The following is a 20729-nucleotide window of genomic DNA, read 5'->3' as shown; positions in this document are numbered from 1 at the left end:
AGAGGCCTACTAGCAGGCTGAGAGCACGCCACGCTTCCACTGCCATAATTATAAACACATACGCAGCATCTAGGTGAACTGTGAATTTTCTCTGGCACACCACTATATAGCGTGCAAATGGAGCACCAACTTATTACGGCATTACAAGCCTTAATGAACACCCTAGACTATCACCATCAGGAACTAGTGGCCGAATTGAAAGCTGTGACGAACCCATTTCAACATAATACTCTGACAAGAGAAGCCGTAGAGGAGTCTGTTTGGCCGGAAACGAACTTGCCAAAATGCAGCATCGCTATACCCCAGGACATAGTGGATCAGCCTACAGCAAGCAAAGCGGAATCTGACTTGCAGATGTCGGAACAGCGGGGAGCAACTACACAAGACAGCAGCTTGGCCAGAGCTCAGCTGTTGAACGAGCAAACTGATCGGAGCGCATCCGCAGGAGAGGGTGACCCGATCCCTACATATAAGACCTCAACGTTGTGTCATGGGCCTCTCTCTCTAACTTCAGCAACGGGAGATGTTATCAGCTCTGAGCCAAAGGTAGATATAACTGCCACACGTGGGGCGGTCACCACTCAGGATAACGAGTCGCAAGCTTACTGTACTACCGACCCCTCGATACCTTTGAGATCAAAACAGCAGCCGGATAAGCTTACCGTCATCCGTAGACAAGGCCTCAGCTTCTATTTCCACAGCCACCCAAATCTCCCCACAGGAAACAAGAACGAGAAAGACATCATCAGACCCTCTGCGGCCACGCAATTGCGGTCTGGAGATTGTGGATTGGGTAAAATATTCCATGTACTTGCATTTAAAATTACCTTCATCATGCCCCTACCTGGAAAACTTGCTCCTACATTACCCCATCTAAGAATTGGAATAGGCTAATTACTCCCAAGTCCTAGCCTGTATTAAGTGTGACTCTGGCATTAACTTTCGTTAGGTACCCTTCATGATGGTGACTGTTGTGTACCTATATATCCTCTGCCACCATATAGCCTACTAAGCTCCCTATGGAAATGTATCTTTAGGCAGGGACATCTTGATGAGAGTTATTTAACTGGATACCGATGCCTAACCTATCATACCAATCAATTGTCTAATGCAGATAATGTTTAACGGTTTCCCTCCCTCAATAATTATTGCTTACTGCCTGGTAAGCTTGGTGTGTATTTTAAGCCCATTAACATATGGTACATTAGGCTGGGACATATTTCTGACCCCCAAAATTTCATACCTGGACTAGTGATTATTCTTCTATAAACTAGTTTACTATGGCTGCTTTTTCAAGTTAAACACAACTAGCATTTATATGTCAGTGCTGTCCAATATACACATTACTGATAAAGTTCTAGTTTTACTCCCCTATAGAATGTGTGTTTGGTACTGTATGCTTATCACTCAGTATGTACTGCTCTACCAAGTTAATCACAACTAGTGTTTGTATGTTAGTACTGTTCATTATGCATATAATGGGTAGAGCTCTAGTTTTACCCCCCTACAGAATATACGTTTAGTGATGTTTGTCTATTACACAATGTGTTCTCCTTACTTAGTAATTAAATAGTATATCCTTTTACTAAGAACCAAATTTATGCAGGTTCATCAGTTAAAATAATATATATGCTGTGTGTAACCTAGCACATATGATTATTGTTAGCAGCTAATATGTATGATTTTCTTCTTGTCTTTCAATGGATGTTACTATGATGTACTTTTAGACTTTAACTGTGCACTTTGGGATGTTTTGCCCTGTTTTATGCCACTATCATGGCGATCATTCCCTGTAACTAATCTTAGGTACAAGTTATCATACATTTTTCTCCTACACTTTGGATGCTAGTTGACATTAATAACAGTCTGTCTTAACTGTTTGATGTGCTGTTAGTCCAACAGCAGATGAGACCTATTGCTTCCTCTCAGGGTCTTGGTCACATACAAACACTTAACAGTCTGACACCGTAGTCTGAACTAGTACCTTGGTTATAGGGTTATGTTGGACAGGGTTCTGAGTCGCTACTTCAAACACCTGACTAGTTGATCCTTTTAGTTCCCATGCTAATTGTTTTTCTCTTTAGATGTGCTTGATATATATATATACTTCTACTTAGCTCGAGGGGTGTTAGGATACCACTTAACTTAAAAGCATGAATGTAATATAGCAGCTTCAATTATTTTCACTTACTAATTCTGTGATTTCCCTCATCAACCTATAAGAGCTGATAAGATTTACAGTACTTACTTTTCTATCTATGCTTCTAAATGTTATGACAAATCTCACTTATAACAGGTGCTTTTTACAAATGTTGACTTAAGGTATGGGATATATAATTACACCCACGCATGCTCCTAATAATCTTTATAATATGTAGCATTTGTATTTATTGTGCATTGCCCATAAAAGGAACATCTCAACTACTGCTAAATTATTTATAAGGCATGAGATATCTGTAAAGGTATATTAAGTACCGCCTTGCTAGTGATAGGTGCATGTTTTTCAGAGCCTATATCTTTTATGTTATATTCGTCTACGTCACATCTAGCCATGATATTAGCTTTTAGCTGCGATATGGACACATGTAATTCTTCTGGAAATTATCTGCTTGATTAATTAATCTTATGATAATACACTACAGTTACATATATTTGGAGTGTCACCTAGCCTAGCTATCACCCTTATTATGAGCATTGATATAGTTGAAGATTACTTACCTAGTTAAATCCGTTACTTCAGCACCTATATTAACTAATGCCTTACATTGAAAATGCTAGATACTAATTTATACCAAATCTCTTCAAGTTAAATGTTAGTTTTATATAGAGTTTTTTACAAAAAAGTTGAAATCACTTTGCATAGATCTATTTTGTTTGTTTTTACATTAATCACCCTATCATACCTAAACTCCTAGCATGGAAATAATGTGCAAAGCCTCTTTACATAATCTATGCTTCTCTGGCTGATAATGTGTTTTAGAGCTCCACTTGTTGACAATATCTTTACACATGATGCCTAAATCTGGAGTCTGAGCCTCAAGGGTGTAAATATAAGTTAGTTTAAATGGCCTAGAGACATGATACATGGGATCATCTTTCATTATATAATCTATTGTTGTAATATCCCTAATCTACTAACTAGATCCTTCACATATAACCATGTTAAAACTACTATAGTTCCACTGATAGCTCATAAGCTGTTTTATATATACTTGGGTAACTTAGAACCATTGATATAGAATGGTAAAAGAAGCATTGTTTTTGTTTTTCAGGATCCAGCCTTATAGGGTCAGAATATGTATTAATGTCAAAACAATATTGATAGAGCTTCCAATATAAGATTAACCTTTATATATACCCCTACTATATATTTGCATAACTATCTAGGAATAGATAGTTGACCCTACTTCATGCCCCATTCAATTCACTTCATTGGCAAGACTAAAAACCCCCCTCCAAGTTCCCTAAAGTATTAGCATATAAATATGGCTCCGCCCTCCACCCTTTCCCTTCTATCTATAGCGGTGCTTACCCGCTGAATATCCCCTTCCCCCTTGTTCACGCTCTTTTTGAAGCTCCTAAGGAGCTAGACTCCTGACCAACAGATAACTCCTACTTCATATACTCTTGGTCCTTGAGGACTAAATCCATATTTCTAACTGGTCAGTTATACATGATATATTATTGAAAAATCGAGGTTTCATTTGCCTTTAGTCAATGTATTATATAGACGCCGAATTGTTTTGGTTTCTTATGTTTGTATCCTATTCTTTTGACAAAAAGGTGTATTGTATATTATTTATGTTTTATGCCAATACCTCAATAAAAAATTATTTAAAAAAAAAAAAATTAAAAAAAAAATCTATGTGAAGAACATAGGATATGCGTAACCCACTTATTTTGTGCTTTCAGTCTAATGCGGTGTCGAATTAGCGCACATGCAGAATTAGTTATCTTAAGACACGTTCTTGAAATATTAAATATAAAATATTATTATATATTAATAACTATTACAAATGATTATACATACTGTAAAAATAATTAAATAATCCATAGGGGGAATAATATATATATATATATATATATAATATTTTTAAAAATTATTAATATATATATAATATTAAAAAAAAAATTAAACATACTGTAAAATATATAGATATTTTCTATGGATTATTTAGAATATTTTACAGTTTCTTTAATCGTTTTTATTAATTATTTATATGCAATATTTAAATAATGCACCTTAAGAATACAAAGTTTTCATGTGCGCTAACTCGATCATGTTAAGATCAAATCACAAAACAATGCGCAAAACGCATATTTTACATAACAAAATAATTTACTTTTTATCATGAAATATATATTTATATATGATACTTTCATGTAAAATAAATATTTTTACCTATATATCTATAGGAATAGATATGCAGGTATAGGTATATACACACATATATACAGTATCTCACCATAGTGAGTACACCCCTAACATTTTTTTAAATATTTTATTATATCTTTTCATGTGACAACACTGAAGAAATGACACTTTGCTACAATGTAAAGTAGTGAGTGTACAGCCTGTATAACAGTGTACATTTGCTGTCCCCTTTAAAATAACTCAACACACAGCCATTAATGTCTAAACCGTTGGCAACAAAAGTGAGTACACCCCTAAGTGGAAATGTCCAAATTGGGCCCAATTAGCCATTTTCCCTCCCCGGTGTTATGTGACTCGTTAGTGTTACAAGGTCTCAGGTGTGATTGGGGAGCAGGTGTGTTAAATTTGGTGTTATTGCTCTCACACTCTCTCATACTGGTATCACTAGAAGTTTAACATGGCACCTTATAGCAAAGAACTCTCTGAGAATCTGAAAAAAAAGAATTGTTGCTCTACATAAAGATGGCCTAGGCTATAAGAAGATTGCCAAGACCCTGAAACTGAGCTGCAGCACGGTGGGCAAGACCATACAGCGTTTTCACAGGACAGGTTCCACTCAGAACAGGCCTCGCCATGGTCGACCAAAGAAGTTGAGTGCACATGCTCAGCGTCATATCCAGAGGTTGTCTTTCGGAAATATACGTATAAGTGCTGCCAGCATTTCTGCAGAGGTTAAAGGGGTGGGGGTACAGCCTCTTAGTGCTCAGACCATATGTCGCACACTGCATCAAATTGGTCTTTATGGCTGTCATCCCATAAGGAAGCCCCTTCTAAAAATGATGCACAAGAAAGCCTGCAAACAGTTTGCTTAAGACAAGCAGACTAAGGACATGGGTTACTGGAACCATGTCCTGTGGTCCGATGAGACCAATATAAACTTATTTGGTTCAGATAATGTCAAGCATGTGTGGCGGCAACCAGGTGAGGAGTAAAAAGTCAAGTTTGTCTTGCCTACAGTCAAGCATGGTGGTGGGAGTGTCATGGTCTGGGCCTGCATGAGTGCTGCGGGCACTGGGGAGTTACAGTTCATTGAGGGAACCATGAATGCCAACATGTACTGTGACATACTGAAGCCGAGCATGATCCTTTCAGAGACTGGGCCGCAGGGCAGTATTCCAACATGATAACGACCCCAAACACACCTCCAAGACGACCACTGCCTTGCTAAAGAAGCTGAGGGTAAAGATGATGGACTGGCCAAACATGTCTCCAGACCTAAACCCTATTAGCATCTGTGGGGTATCCTCAAACGGAAGGTGGGGGAGCGTAAGGTCTCTAACATCCACCAGCTCCATGATATAGTCATGGAGGAGTGGAAGAGGACTCCAGTGGCAACTTGTGAAGCTCTGGTGAACTCCATGGCCCAGAGGGTTAAGGCAGTGCTAGAAAATGATGGTGGCCACACAAAATCTTGACATTTTGGGCCAAATTTGGACATTCCACTTAGAAGTGTACTCACTTTTGTTGCCAATGATTTAGACATTATGGCTGTGTGTTGAGTTAATTTGAGGGGACAGCAAATTTATACTCACTATTTTACATTGTATCAAAGTGTCATTTCTTCAGTGTTGTCACATGAAAAGATATAATATATTTACAAAACTGTTAGGGGTGTACTCACTTTTTTGAGATACTGTGTATGTATATATATATATTTATATATATATATATATATATATATGTATGTATATGCACTGTATGTATAAAATAACATTATCATAACATGTAAATAGAAGAACATTGGAATGTGAAACATGTGCAGCAAAACCGACTAATCTCCAGATCATTGACACTTCAGGAGACAGTTCTGACCCTGACACTGCTACTAGACCTCCCATTCCACCTACTAATAGATCTGACTCTAATACTGTTAATTTTAATCAGGGCATTACAACCAGGTCAAAAAACTTTCCAAGCTGGACACACTGGTAACTGACCTTAAAGGGACACTGTACCCAAAAATGTTCTTTCGTGATTCAGATTGAGCATGAAATTTTAAGCAACTTTCTAATTTACTCCTATTATCAAATTTTCTTCATTCTCTTGGTATCTTTATTTGAAATGCAAGAATGTAAGTTTAGATACTGGCCCATTTTTGGTGAACAACCTGGGTTGTCCTTGCTGATTGGTGGATAAATTCATCCACCAATAAAAAAGTGCTGTCCAGAGTACTGAAACCAAAAAAAAAGCTTAGATGCATTCTTTTTCAAATAATGATAGCAAGACCACGAAGAAAAATTGATAATAGGAGTAAATTAGAAAGTTGCTAAAAATTGCATGCTCTTTTTGAATTACAAAAGAAAAAATTTGGGTTCAGTGTCCCTTTAAGTGAGAGTGCCTGCCTTTTTCAATTATATATATATATATATATATATATATATATATATATACATATATATATATATACACATATATATATACAGAAACATATATATATATATACAGTGCATACATATATTTATACATCAGACAGTTATATATATATATATATATATATATATATATATATATATATATATATATATATACATATATATATACACAAACATATATATACATACAGTGCATACATATATTTATACATCAGACAGTTATATATATATATATATATATATATATATACATATATATATACACAAACATATATATACATACAGTGCATACATATATTTATACATCAGACAGTTATATATATATATATATATATATATATATATATATATATATATATACATATATATACACAAACATATATATACATACAGTACATACATATATTTATACATCAGACAGTTATATATATATATATATATATACATATATATATATACAGAAACATATATATACATACAGTGCATACATATATTTATACATCAGACAGTTATATATATATATATATATATATATATATATATATATATATATATATATACATATATATATATACACAAACATATATATACATACAGTACATACATATATTTATACATCAGACAGTTTTATATATATATATATATATATATATATATATATATATACACATATATATATACACAAACATATATATACATACAGTGCATACATATATTTATACATCAGACAGTTATATATATATATATATATATATATATATATATATATATATATATACATATATATATACAGAAACATATATATACATACAGTGCATACATATATTTATACATCAGACAGTTATATATATATATATATATATACATATATATATACACAAACATATATATACATACAGTGCATACATATATTTATACATCAGACAGTTATATATATATATATATATATATATATATATACATATATATATACACAAACATATATATACATACAGTACATACATATATTTATACATCAGACAGTTATATATATATATATATATATATATATACATATATATATATACAGAAACATATATATACATACAGTGCATACATATATTTATACATCAGACAGTTATATATATATATATATATACATATAAAATATAAAAGAAAGATAGAAAAAAATAAAAAAAATAGGCACTATGTGTTTATGAGAACCCAGGTACCTGTCGAATGTACCGTGGGCCAGGATTTCTAGTGCACCTGTCCAGGCCTTTTCCCTGAATCTTTTGTTTCTTCAGAGACATTTTGGCTCTATACATGCAGCTGTACCTTTAAAGTGAGCTACGAATCTTTCAGGTGTGACTCCGACAGTGGAGTAAGTGGTTTTGAGGAGTGTGCTATTGGAGTGCAATGGAAGATGTGCCTATACGATAGGTGAACATATACATAACTTTGCGATACAGTCATTTGTCAAAGTTCTTGGCAAAACTTACAATGCAAAATTGATTCAAATGGATCCTTCTGTCTATAGCCACTCATAGTCCCTGGTGACGAGAGACCACTCCCACTATTGCTGATGTCACACGCCAAGTAATCATCACAGGTGCTTGCAAGCAGAAGACAAGTGGAAACAACAAAAACCGGAGGACTTAAGCTAAGTATATGCTGTGTTTTCCAACTGAATTATTACATTTGCTAGAGACTCTTTATCCAGCAGTACTACTTGCGGCACATTTATTTGCCTTAAGAGAAGATTCCCTGGTATATATAAAGAGGAAAAACAAGCGCTTTTTGATACATAATATAGTTCACCTCTGTTTGGACTGCAGCCATATGTTTAACATGTATTTTGCCTACTTACTATAAATGTCCTATAAACATTAGATTCTATGTAACATTCGTTATAAACATGAGTTTTCTGGTTAACCCCTTATTGTTTATGATGTCTTTTTGTAATTTATAGCATAGGGTAAGTATTAGGTCTTAGTGCACTTAAAATGTTTTAGATTTTGCTGTCTTTAGTGGTAACTGATATTGACAGATAAGATATCGCTATATACTTAAGTGTATTTTTGGGAAATTATTATAAATAAATTTTTGAAAGTCTTCTATGTGTGCCGTTTATTCCCTTGCTGTTCTAGGGTAATCTTATATACCCTGGTATTTTTTTCTATCTTTCTTTTATATTTTATATTTACTATAAGGGTGGCACCATTTAAAGCAAATTAGCAATATTACCTACTCTCTCACACCCCCTATATTTAGTATATATATACATATATATATATATACACAAACATATATATACATACAGTACATACATATATTTATACATCAGACAGTTATATATATATATATATATATATATATATATATATATACATATATATATACACAAACATATATATACATACAGTACATACATATATTTATACATCAGACAGTTATATATATATATATATATATATATATACATATATATATACACAAACATATATATACATACAGTACATACATATATTTATACATCAGACAGTTTTATTATGAGTGTAGCTGTATTTTAAATGTATGTTTGATGTTTTTTGTGACACTTTGATTTCAAGCGTAACAGTTAACCAGAGATCTGAAGTTGCACGAATGTGAACACGTTTATTTTCAACTTGTAATTCATGTGCTACTGACACGCGTAAACACCCTCTATAAACCAGATATCGCTATTTTAATGACAGCCTTTGCATTGCAAAATATGTTTGTTTTCTGGGATTGTACTACAACCCTGGTATAGTTTTGCCTTTTATGTCCCTTTAAAGAATGCTTTCAGATCTCTAGAATGCTTTATGTCTCAGCAACATGTGGATTTCATTACTACCAGCTAGCGAGTTGCCAACTTAAACAAACTTGTTTCTATCAGACCTGGCTTTGATTCCACAATAGACAGGCATTTGTTCTATACAGGAATCTGTATCTACAAACACCTTTTTCATTCTTAGATTTTTTTGTTTCTTTGTACGATTTGCAGAAGATAATGGGCTTGTTTTTACTAAACTTTTTATATATTTTAATAATAAACACTGTCAGAGACACGCATTGTGAGACCCATCATGAAACAATGACTCGCTACATTGAAAGACGGATATTATCCATAGAGGTATGTAATGTGAAATATCATACTTATTATTTTATTTGACTTTTTTTTAATTGTGTAGATTAAAAATATATTTTATATAGAATAGAATATTCAGTTCCATTGTTTGTGGGGGGGGGTTCTTGTTTTGGGGAGAAGAAGAGTAGACACTCAATGGCACGTGTTTTTTAAGGAAAAGTTGAAAAATATCAAGTTTAAAAACTTCACAATTTAAAATGTTTATTTATATATATATATATATATATATATATATACACACACACACACACACACATATATATATATACTGTATATATACACTGTATATGTGTGTGTGTGTGTGAGAGTGGATAGATAGATAGATAGATAGATAGATAGATAGATAGATAGATAGATAGATAGATAGATAGATAGATAGATAGATATGTATCAGAGGTAATAAATAATGAAAGTGCATTATTTCTGTATAAACAAACATTTTGACCCTAGATTACAAATGGAGAGTAAAAATTATAGCGCTAACATCACTAGAGGTCAATGTTTAGTGATTCAATTTTTACTTCCTTATTACAAGTTAAAAGTAAAATGTTAGCACTCCAGCTAAAGCCTTGGGCACGGTAACATCTAGAAGTAATATGGCATGACCACACTAAATTATTCTTCTAATAGATTTCTGCTGCAAAACTCAGGTCTGCTGACTGCTGAGGTTAAGGCATTACTAAAATTGGGGTAAAAAGGGAAAATATATTTCTTTGTTCTACCTCCCTTTTTTATTATTTAGATTTGTATACTTAGGTCTGATATAGACCCTTGTAAATTACTGTCCCCAACAAATACATATTTTATAGTGAAAGAATCTTAATAAATAATAATAAAACCTGTTTAGTTAACAACTCTTGTAGATATTTTATTTAGAGTAAACAGTTTACAAGTCTTTTTTTTTAAATGTTTATATGTAAAAAAATAAAATAATCCTCACTACAACAAAAAACAGTCTGTTCAAAACAATCCCTGTTTCCTGCTTAGGAGAATCTTTAATTATTGTCCATTTTTTGATTAAGTGTACTCTTACGGTTCTTTAAAAAGAATGGTTGTGTACTAAAATCCTGTTTGTATAAAAAACAAGAATTAACTAAACTGAGTACAGGATCTGTAGAAACGCCGGCTAGTAGTTTTGAGTGCTCACAGCTGTTACCGGAAGTGATGTCACTAACCCAAAATCCTTTGTTACACAATTTTCCACACACATATACATATATATATGTGTATATATATATATATATATATATATATATATATATACAGTATATATATATATTAATATTAATATGTGTGGTAACAGTGATATAAAGTGATATAGGGGGATATGTATCAAGCCGTTAACCACAAATATGCCGGAATTCCTCAACGTAATTGTTGCGAGATTGATCCGACATAGTTATCAAAGCCTACAGACCGGCAAAAGTTGAAATTTGTGATGTAACATACGATCTGCCGGTCTCAATCTGACGCAGATCGATGCTTACGTCATTACAGATGTTCCAAATACGCATTCGGCTGTATTTGACACTTTTTCCCATTTATCAAATTTCTAACAGGTACGCTTCCGGCTATTCCGGCCCAGCGTACCTGGTTTTCAATCCGCCACCCTGGAGGTCGCGGATGCCATAGAAATCAATGTAGGTCTGAAAGCAGCGAAAGCTTATGTTCGATGCTGCCAGATATCCCATTGATTTATATGGTTGAAAACAAGTTACGTTTACACCTAACACCCTAACATAAATCCCGAGTCTAAACACCCCTAATCTGTCGCCCCGACATTGCCGTCACTTACATAATGTTATAAACCCCTATTCCGCCGCTCCCCGACATCGCTGCAACCTAAATAAAGTTATTAACCCCTACACCGCCGTTCCCTGACCCCGCCGCAACATAAATACACATATTAACCCCTAAACCTGCTAACTTTAAATTAAAATGACCACATCCCTATCTTAAAATAAATTTAAACTTACCTGTAGAATTAAAATAAACTATTTTTAAACTATTAATTAACCTACCCTAACTATCTGCTAGATTATGAGTTTTGCATTATGATGGATGCGGTACTAACTTGAACGTTATTGTCACCGCTCACTTCCCGACAGCGCTGGTATTACAGGTTTTTATAAACCCGGAGTTAAAAGGCAAGAAGTGAGCGTAGAGCAAAATTGTGCTCCATACCGTACTCCAATACCAGCGCTGCTTAAATCAGCGGTGAACTGGTTGTACGTGCTCGTGCACGATTTCCCCATAGACATCAATGGGGAGAGCCAGCTGAAAAAAAGCCTAACACCTGCAAAAACGCAGCGCAAAGCTCCGTAACGCAGCCCCATTGATTCCTATGGGGAAAGTAAATTTATGTTTACACCTAACACCCTAACATAAACCCCCAAGTCTAAACACCCCTAATCTTACACTTATTAACCCCTAATCCACCGCCCCCGACATTGCCGACACCTACATTATACTTATTAACCCCTAATCTGACGCTCCGGACATCGTCGCTACTATAATAAACATATTAACCCCTAAACCACTGCACTCCCGGATCTCAAACACTATTTAAATAATATTAACCCCTAATCTGCCGCCCCCGACATCGCCACCCCTAATCTGCTGCCCCCAACATCGCCACCACTATACTAAAGTTATTAACCCCTAAACCTAAGTCTAACCCTAACCCTAACACCCCCTAACAAATATAATTAAAATAAATCTAAATAAAACCTACTATTAATAACTAAATAATTCCTATTTAAAACTAAATACTTACCTATAAAATAAACCATAAGCTAGCTACAATATAACTAATAGTTACATTGTAGCTAGCTTAGAGTTTATTTTTATTTTACAGGCAAGTTTGTATTTATTTCAACTAGGTAGAATAGTTATTAAATAGTTATTAACTATTTACTAACTACCTAGCTAAAATAAATACACATTTACCTGTAAAATAAAACCTAACCTGTCTTACACTAACACCTAACCTTACACTACAATTAAATAAATGTATTTATTTTAGCTAGGTAGTTAGTAAATAGTTAATTACTATTTAGTAACTATTCTACCTAGTTAAAATAAATACAAACTTGCCTGTAAAATAAAAATAAACCCTAAGCTAGCTACAATGTTACTATTAATTATATTGTAGCTAGCTTAGGGTTTATTTTATAGGTACGTATTTAGTTTTAAATAGGAATTATTTAGTTATTAATAGTATAGTAGGTTTTATTTAGATTTATTTTAATTATATTTAAGTTAGGGGGTGTTAGGGTTAGATTTAGGTTTAAGGGTTAATAACTTTAGAATAGTGGCGGCAACGTTGGGGGCAGCAGATTAGGGGTTAATAAATGTAGGTAGGTGGCGGCGATGTTAGGGACAGCAGATTAAGGGTTAATAATATTTAACTAGTGTTTGCTATGCAGGAGTGTGGCGGTTTAATGGTTAATATGTTTATTATAGTGGCGGCGATGTCGGGAGCGGCAGATTAGGGGTTAATAATTTTATTATAGTGTTTGCGATGCAAGAGGGCCTCGGTTTAGGGGTTAATAGGTAGTTTATGGGTGTTAGTGTACTTTTTAGCACTTTAGTTATGAGTTTTATGCTATGGCTTTGTAGTGTAAAACTCATAACTACTGACTTTAGAATGCGTTACGAATCTTGCGGGATAGGCTCACTTTTTGGCCTAAAAAAAAAAAAAGTTATTTTGCGGTACGGCCAAAAAAGTGTGCGGGACAGCTGTACCTACAAGACTCATAATAGCAGCGGTAGTAAAAAAGCAGCGTTATTAGCCTTAATGCTGCTTTTTTACATATTAAAAAAAACCTAACCCTACTAAAATTATTTAAATCTACTATTAAACCTTATTACAAATTACTAAATTACCAAAAAAAATAAACGTATTACAAAAAATAAAAAACACTAAATTACGAAAAAAAAACCCTCACATTATCAAAAATAAAAAAGAATTACACCTAATCTAATAGCCCTATCAAAATAAAAAGCCCCCCAATAAACGCATATGCATTTGTGATTGGCTGATGGCTGTCACATGGTACAGGGGGAGTGAAAATAGACAAATCTTTTAAAATTGTCAGAAAAACAAATCTACTGCTCATTTAAAGTTCAGAATAAGGGGCTGATTTATCATTGGTCTGTCCGACATGATTCACTCAGCGAATCATGTCCAACAGACATCAATTAATGCCGACAGCATATGCAGTTGGCATTTATCATTGCACAAGCAGTTCTTGTGAACTGCTTGTGCAATGCTGCCCCCTGCAGTTTCACAACCAATCGTCAATAAGCAGGATCGTATAGGATCGGGTGGATTAATGTCCGCAGCCTCAGATCAGGTGGACCAGTTATGGAGCAGCGGTCTTAAGACCGCTGCTCCATAACTGCTGTTTCCTACGAGCCTGAAGGTTTGCACAGAAATTTTCGGCCCTTGATAATTTGGCCCCTAAGTGCTATTGCATTGTCTTTTTATCATGCATCTGTTGATTATGCAAATCTACTGTGTTAAAGGGACAGTATACACTCATTTTCATATAACTGCATGTAATAGACACTACTATAAAGAATAAGATGCACAGAAACTGATATAAACTTCCAGTATAAAATGGTTTAAAAACGTACTTAGAAGCTTTCAGTTTAGCTCTGTTGAAAAGGTAGTTGGAAAGCCCACTGCAAGTGGGAAATAAGACACTCCCCCCTCCCCCTTCTTTTGCATATGAAAAGATCCTTTACACAAACAGGAGCAAGCTGGAGAAGGTAGCTGATGGTATTCACATAAAACGTTGGGGCTTTGTTAGGAGTCTGAAAATCAGAGCAATGTTATTTAAAAATAAGCAAAACTAAACATTTTTTTAAAAAAAAAAAAACTTCAAGGGGTATATAAATAGATCATCTACAAAACATTTATGCAAAGAAAAAATGAGTGTATAATGTCCCTTTAACTGGTCTTTTAATAGATTTAGTAATGCTAGCGCACAACTATCTGTATTGACCTAAGCTAAACATATTTCTTTTCACACGGTACACAGGAAGAAATATTCAGTTCAGTTAATATTAGCAACACATATCTCACCACTTTTAATATTCTATGGTAATTCCATGTTTGTCATTAACTTGTAATACCCTTCTAGATTGTAAGTTCCCATGTGAATAGGGCCCTCAATTCCTCCTGTATTTGGTTGATAAATTGTGTCTCCTCTTACAAATATTGCATCATAGTTGTACTTTTATCATTTGTACATATGGACACTGCGGAATTTGATGGCGCTCTATATATATATATTGGTGCTTTATATATATTAAAGTATAATAATAATACCAGATAGTGCGAAATTGTTAACTTAGTAATCTATTGAAAGTATTGTATTTCAGGACAGACTATATAAATGAGAGCAAGATATACAGCAATATATGCAGGAGTTTAAAGAGCTGACGCATAAGCTGATGATGCGGTTGGATGGTTTCAACAAATACAAAAGTGACATGAAAACCGAAATTGAGAACTTGCTGGTGAGAATGGAGAGAGCCGAGTGGGACATTGATTATCTGGAAACCACCAGCTCATTTGACACTCGCATGGAGGTTGAAGAGGAGTTGGTGGAGGATCAAATCATAGAACATACAGAAGAAAAGAGACGGATACAGCTGAAAGTAAATACAAGTAGGTATTTAATATGGGAGTTTTATAATGAATATAAACTATATACTGCAGTATAAACAAATATACTGCACATTATGTACACATACATATTTTATTTTATATAAAAAATATAAAGATTTAAAATTTGTAGAGGATTTTTTTTAATGAATCATAAACAGTAATGCACAAAACACTATCAACTAATACATTTCAAATTTAACTTCAAATTGCCAGCCCACTGTACCATGTTACATTCATCAGCCAATCAAAAACTTTTGTACACTGTGAGCTATTGCACATGCTCAGTGCTGGTGCCTTAGAAAGTATGCATAGAAAAAGACTGTGCACAATTCCATTACTAAACTGGAAACTCTCTTAAAGGGACACTCAGGTTAAATTAAATTTACATGATTCAGATACAGCATGTAATTATAAACAACTTTCCAATTTACTTCCATTAAAAAAAATGTGCACAGTCTTTTATATTTACACTTTTTGAGTCACCAGATCCTACTGAGCATGTGCAAGAATTCACAGACTATACGTATATGCATTTGTGATTGGCTGGTTGCTATCACATGGTACAAGGGGAGTGGAAATATACATAACTTTGAAATTTGTTCTAAAAAAATCTACTACTCATTTGAAGTTCAGACTAAGTGCTATTGCATTGTCTTGTTATCTTGCATGTGTTGGTTATGCAAATCTAATGTGTTGACTGGTCCTTTAAGATTGAATGCTCTATCTAAATCATGAATGTTTAATTTTGACTTCCTTTAATAATAGCACTTATACACAAAAATTAGCAAAATTGATAACTCAACAAATGCAGAAAACCACTGTACCGATAATGCCCTATTCAACTCCCTTAGAGAGATATACAATTATATCTATATGGCTACACACTATTCAAAAGGGAGTAATTACAGGCACTTCAAACTAATTGGTAAACCCCAGAAATCTCCATTGTATTTTCTTGTAATCCTGCCCATTTGGTTTATGGATTTTAAAAATTCAGACAGGACATACAATTCTAAAAAAAAGTTTCCAATTTACTTATATTATCAACTTTGTTCCCATGATATTTTTTGTTGTAGAGATACCTAGGTATGTGTCTGGAGCACTATATGAAAATAGCATTGCTCTTGCAAATGGATAACATTCTTGCAAAACTGCTGTCATATAGTGCTCGACATACGTGCACGCTCCTGTGCTTACATCCCTGTAGAGGTGTGTAATCTGAGGTATTGTGAACCTCTGAAGGTGGAACATGGTGGCCCTTCATTCTGCTCTGCTATTTTCTCTGCCAAATTAATTCTTTTGCAACAGCAACACGCTATAATCTGGATTTGCACAGATTTTTGTGTGTTGCTGTTGAACAAGAATTAATTCTAGTCAAGCAGCACGAATGGCTGCAGCCTTCCACCTTCAGAGGTTCACAAAACCTCTGACTGCACATCTCAAAGACAATTTGATAATAGAAGTAAACTAGAAACTTGCTTAGAATTCCTAGCCCCATCTGAATCACAAAATAAAAAAATTGGGTTTCATGTCCCCTTAACAAGACAAATTAGGTTTTCTTGTTGTTTTCGGGAGGTAACAAGTTCTGTCTTGAGGGTTATCAATGGCAGAAGCATTTTCAGATTGTGATCACTGGACAAATACACTGACAATACTAACCAAGGTTTAAAAATTGTTATCTGCTGCAAAATTTTGTTTAAACGATTAAAAGGGGCATTCGACTCATAAATGTTCTGGATTGAAAATGTAGCAATCAGATTTGTTAAAATATTTAAAGGGACTGTCTACCATAGAATTGTTATTGTTTTAAAAGATAGATAATCCCTTTATTACCCATTCCCCAGTTTTTCACAACCATCACTGTTATATTAATATACTTTTTACCTCTGTGATTACCTTGTATCTAAGAACCTTATTCCAGCCCCCTGATCATATGACTGTGACTGTTTATTATCTATTGTCTTGCAGTTAGCATTGTTTTGGGCTAAATCTTAAATAACTCCCTGTGCCTGAACACAGTGTTATCTATATGGCCCACATGTACTTTCTGTCTCTTTGTGTTGAAAAGAAATTTAAAAAGCCTGTGATAAGAGGCAGCCCTCGGGGGTTTAGAAATTAGCATATGAGTCTGCCTAGGTTTAGTTTCAACTAAGAATATTAAGAGAAAAAAGCAAATTTGATGATAAAAGTAAATTTTAAAGTTGATTAAAATTACATGTTCTATCTGAATAATGAAAGTTTAATTTTGACTAGACTGTCCCTTTAAGTTAAATGGTCAGTAAAATTAAAATGAAATGTCCATGAATTAAATAGAGCATGCAATATTAAAAAACTTTCTAATTTACTTCTATTATCAAATTTGCTTTCTTCTCTTGCTACAATTTAAAAGGAGAAGATAAAGAGAGATAAAGATAAAAAAGAGAGAGAGATAAAGATGAAGATAAAAGAGAGAGAGATCGAGAGAGAAAGAGATCAAGAGAGGGAGAGATCAAGAGAGGGAGAGATCAAGAGAGAGAGAGATCGAGAGAGAGAGAAAGAGAGAGATCAAGAGAGATCTAGAGAGAGATCGAGAGAAATCGAGAGAGAAAGAGATCGAGAGAGAGATATCGAGAGAGAGAGAGATCAAGAGAGAGATCAAGAGAGAGAGAGATCGAGAGAGAGAGACAGAGAGAGAGAGAGAAAGAGAGAGAGAGATCGAGAGAGAGATCAAGAGAGAGAGAGATCGAGAGAGAGAGAGATCGAGAGCAAGAGAGAGCAAGAGAGAGATCTCTTGCACCCCTAGGCACAGGTTACACTAGCTCCATATGTTGTGCCACTCCACTACTTGTGCTAGTCAGCACAGACACATAGCAAAGCTTTAAAACACATCAGGGCAGTCTGTGAAAAGTGTTAAATCAAAAAAGTAATAGAGAGTGGAAGGAAATGTATTGTAGTTTACGATTTAGTAAAGTCTCCATCTCAAGTTGCCCATAGTATGTAGCCTGTTATGACTAATGAGAAATGTACATATGCCAACATCAGACGTGTTATCTGGGTAATTTTATGACAGTATAGACCTCTATGTATATTTAAGAGAAGTATATGGAGCTAGTTTAACCTAATCTTCAGGTATTAATCAAATATAGATGTAAAAAACAACACACACTTTTATTATATTGCACATATTGGAGTTCCTCTGACTCATTATCTATTTAAATAAATATTAAGGGCTAGATTACGAGTGGAGTGCAATATTGCACTTACATGAGTGATGAAATTTGCACTCTTCTAAGTAATACCAGCCCAGAAGCCAAGCGATCACAAGATATAGACTTCAATGGGAGCCTTGTTTTCATGCAGATAGTCACTGCAAACCACCTAGCACAGCATAGGAGGCAAATCATGCAGCATTGTGCAGCGATAAATAAATATATATGTATATAAGCATATACATATATATTTATAGGGAAAACACAGTCCCCCATTGACCTCCATGTAAAGGCACTTTCGGTGCCGTTTTTTTCGAACATGCCACATCGCCTCACTTTAACCCCTTAGTGTAGTTTTTAAAAAAAAAGAAAAAAAGAGATGCTCATATTCATTTTTTACTTTAAAGAACTGTCCTCTTTATTTTATCGTCAACTTTTTATATTTAACCAGAGGTCTGATCTCTGGTTTATTACGCTTAGCTCAAAGTGAAATCGCAAGCTCACTGGAGCATTAACTTGTAATGGCTGGTTATTTAACTTATGCACATTAATGGGCAAATTTGCTCCTTTACGGGTGCATGTTAAGAAAGCGTTCCACTTGTACGATATGCTTCATCATAAAGGGAATGATCACAATATAATGTTTTTTGAAGGCTTTCAAATGGGTATATCCTGGACTACAAATAATGCAATTATTTGTAATAAATTACTTTTAAAACCATAAAAGGAAGTATGTGTATCTTCTGCCATGCAATGGTTAACTGATACTAAATTACTTTTATTTGCCTTTAATTCGCCTTTAATTTGTCTATGTTTCTTTAGGCTGTACAACCATGCCTGCAAACATCAAATCTCAAAAAACTGTAAAGAGAGCTGGAGGTACTCTTGGCTCATGGATAAAAAATTCTGGGAATGACTCACAGAGGATTTATTTCTTCAATGGAGCCAACAACAATTTTATGCTGGAATTTGCAAATATCAAAGATTTCACAAGCAGAGACTATCTCCAAAAGGCAACAAATATCTCCCTGCCCTATTTCTGGCAGGGGACTGGGCATGTTATCTACAATCATTTTGTATTTTTCCATCGTAATAATACATTAAACGAAATAATTAAATATAATCTTCAGAAGGATAGAGCTATCCATTCCATGAAACTGCTGGGTGCTGGCATCCTTTCTCCCTATGAACTCTCGTCTTTCACAAAAATAGATCTTGCTGTGGATGAACAAGGGCTCTGGGCAATTTATGTGGATTCCAGGCTGGGAAAAAATATTATTTTAACAAAAATAGAACATGAGAGTATGGTAGCAACACACACATGGAATACATCATGTGAGATTAATAATGCTGAATCCTCTTTTGTCATATGTGGGACACTGTATGTGGTGTACAATAGCCCAAGTGGAGGAAGGTCCCACATTGATTGTATTTACGACACCTCAGAAATAATCACCGACACTGAGATGCCAACTTTATATTTCCCAAAAAGATACAGCAGCCATTCCTCTGTGCATTATAACCCTAGAGATCAAGAGCTCTATGCTTGGGATGAAGGATATCAAATTCTGTATAGATTTGAAACCAGAGCAAAATTTCAAAACCCCTTAGAATAAACTGAAAATAATTCAGAAACAAACATATGAAAGTTATGATATGTCAAGAATTGGCTAGGAAGTGTGACATAAGCACTGCCTAGCCAATCAGAAGCTTGCACGTGTGGTGACAGAGAATGGTAAACAGGAGTGGGAGATATTTAGTTATAGGGCATAGACCTTTGTTACAAAATAGTTATAATATAGGAACAATAAGCAAATATTAGGGGATATTATGGAATTCATTAAAAGTTTTTTTTTTTATATTGGTATTAAGCTATCGGGAAATGCATGTCTGTGCACAATTC

The 20729-nt window shown here is 34.3% G+C and overlaps 1 protein-coding gene across 1 annotated transcript; it reads left to right on the top strand.

Moving 5' to 3' along the window:
* The first annotated feature begins 117 nt into the window (after positions 1–117).
* On the top strand, positions 118–20642 carry LOC128636267 (olfactomedin-like protein 3A). The gene is given in 4 exon segments (XM_053689303.1): positions 118–793; positions 9786–9943; positions 15350–15638; positions 19649–20642. Coding segments are annotated over 4 exon segments (1917 nt in total). The 3' UTR covers positions 20443–20642.
* The last annotated feature ends 87 nt before the right edge of the window (positions 20643–20729 follow it).

The sequence above is a fragment of the Bombina bombina genome, chromosome 7 (genome assembly GCF_027579735.1).
Source record: "Bombina bombina isolate aBomBom1 chromosome 7, aBomBom1.pri, whole genome shotgun sequence".
In the NCBI taxonomy this organism is placed as follows: Eukaryota; Metazoa; Chordata; class Amphibia; order Anura; family Bombinatoridae; genus Bombina; species Bombina bombina.
The sequence above is the reverse complement of the archived record's forward strand: the minus strand, read 5'-3'. Positions and strand labels throughout refer to the sequence as shown.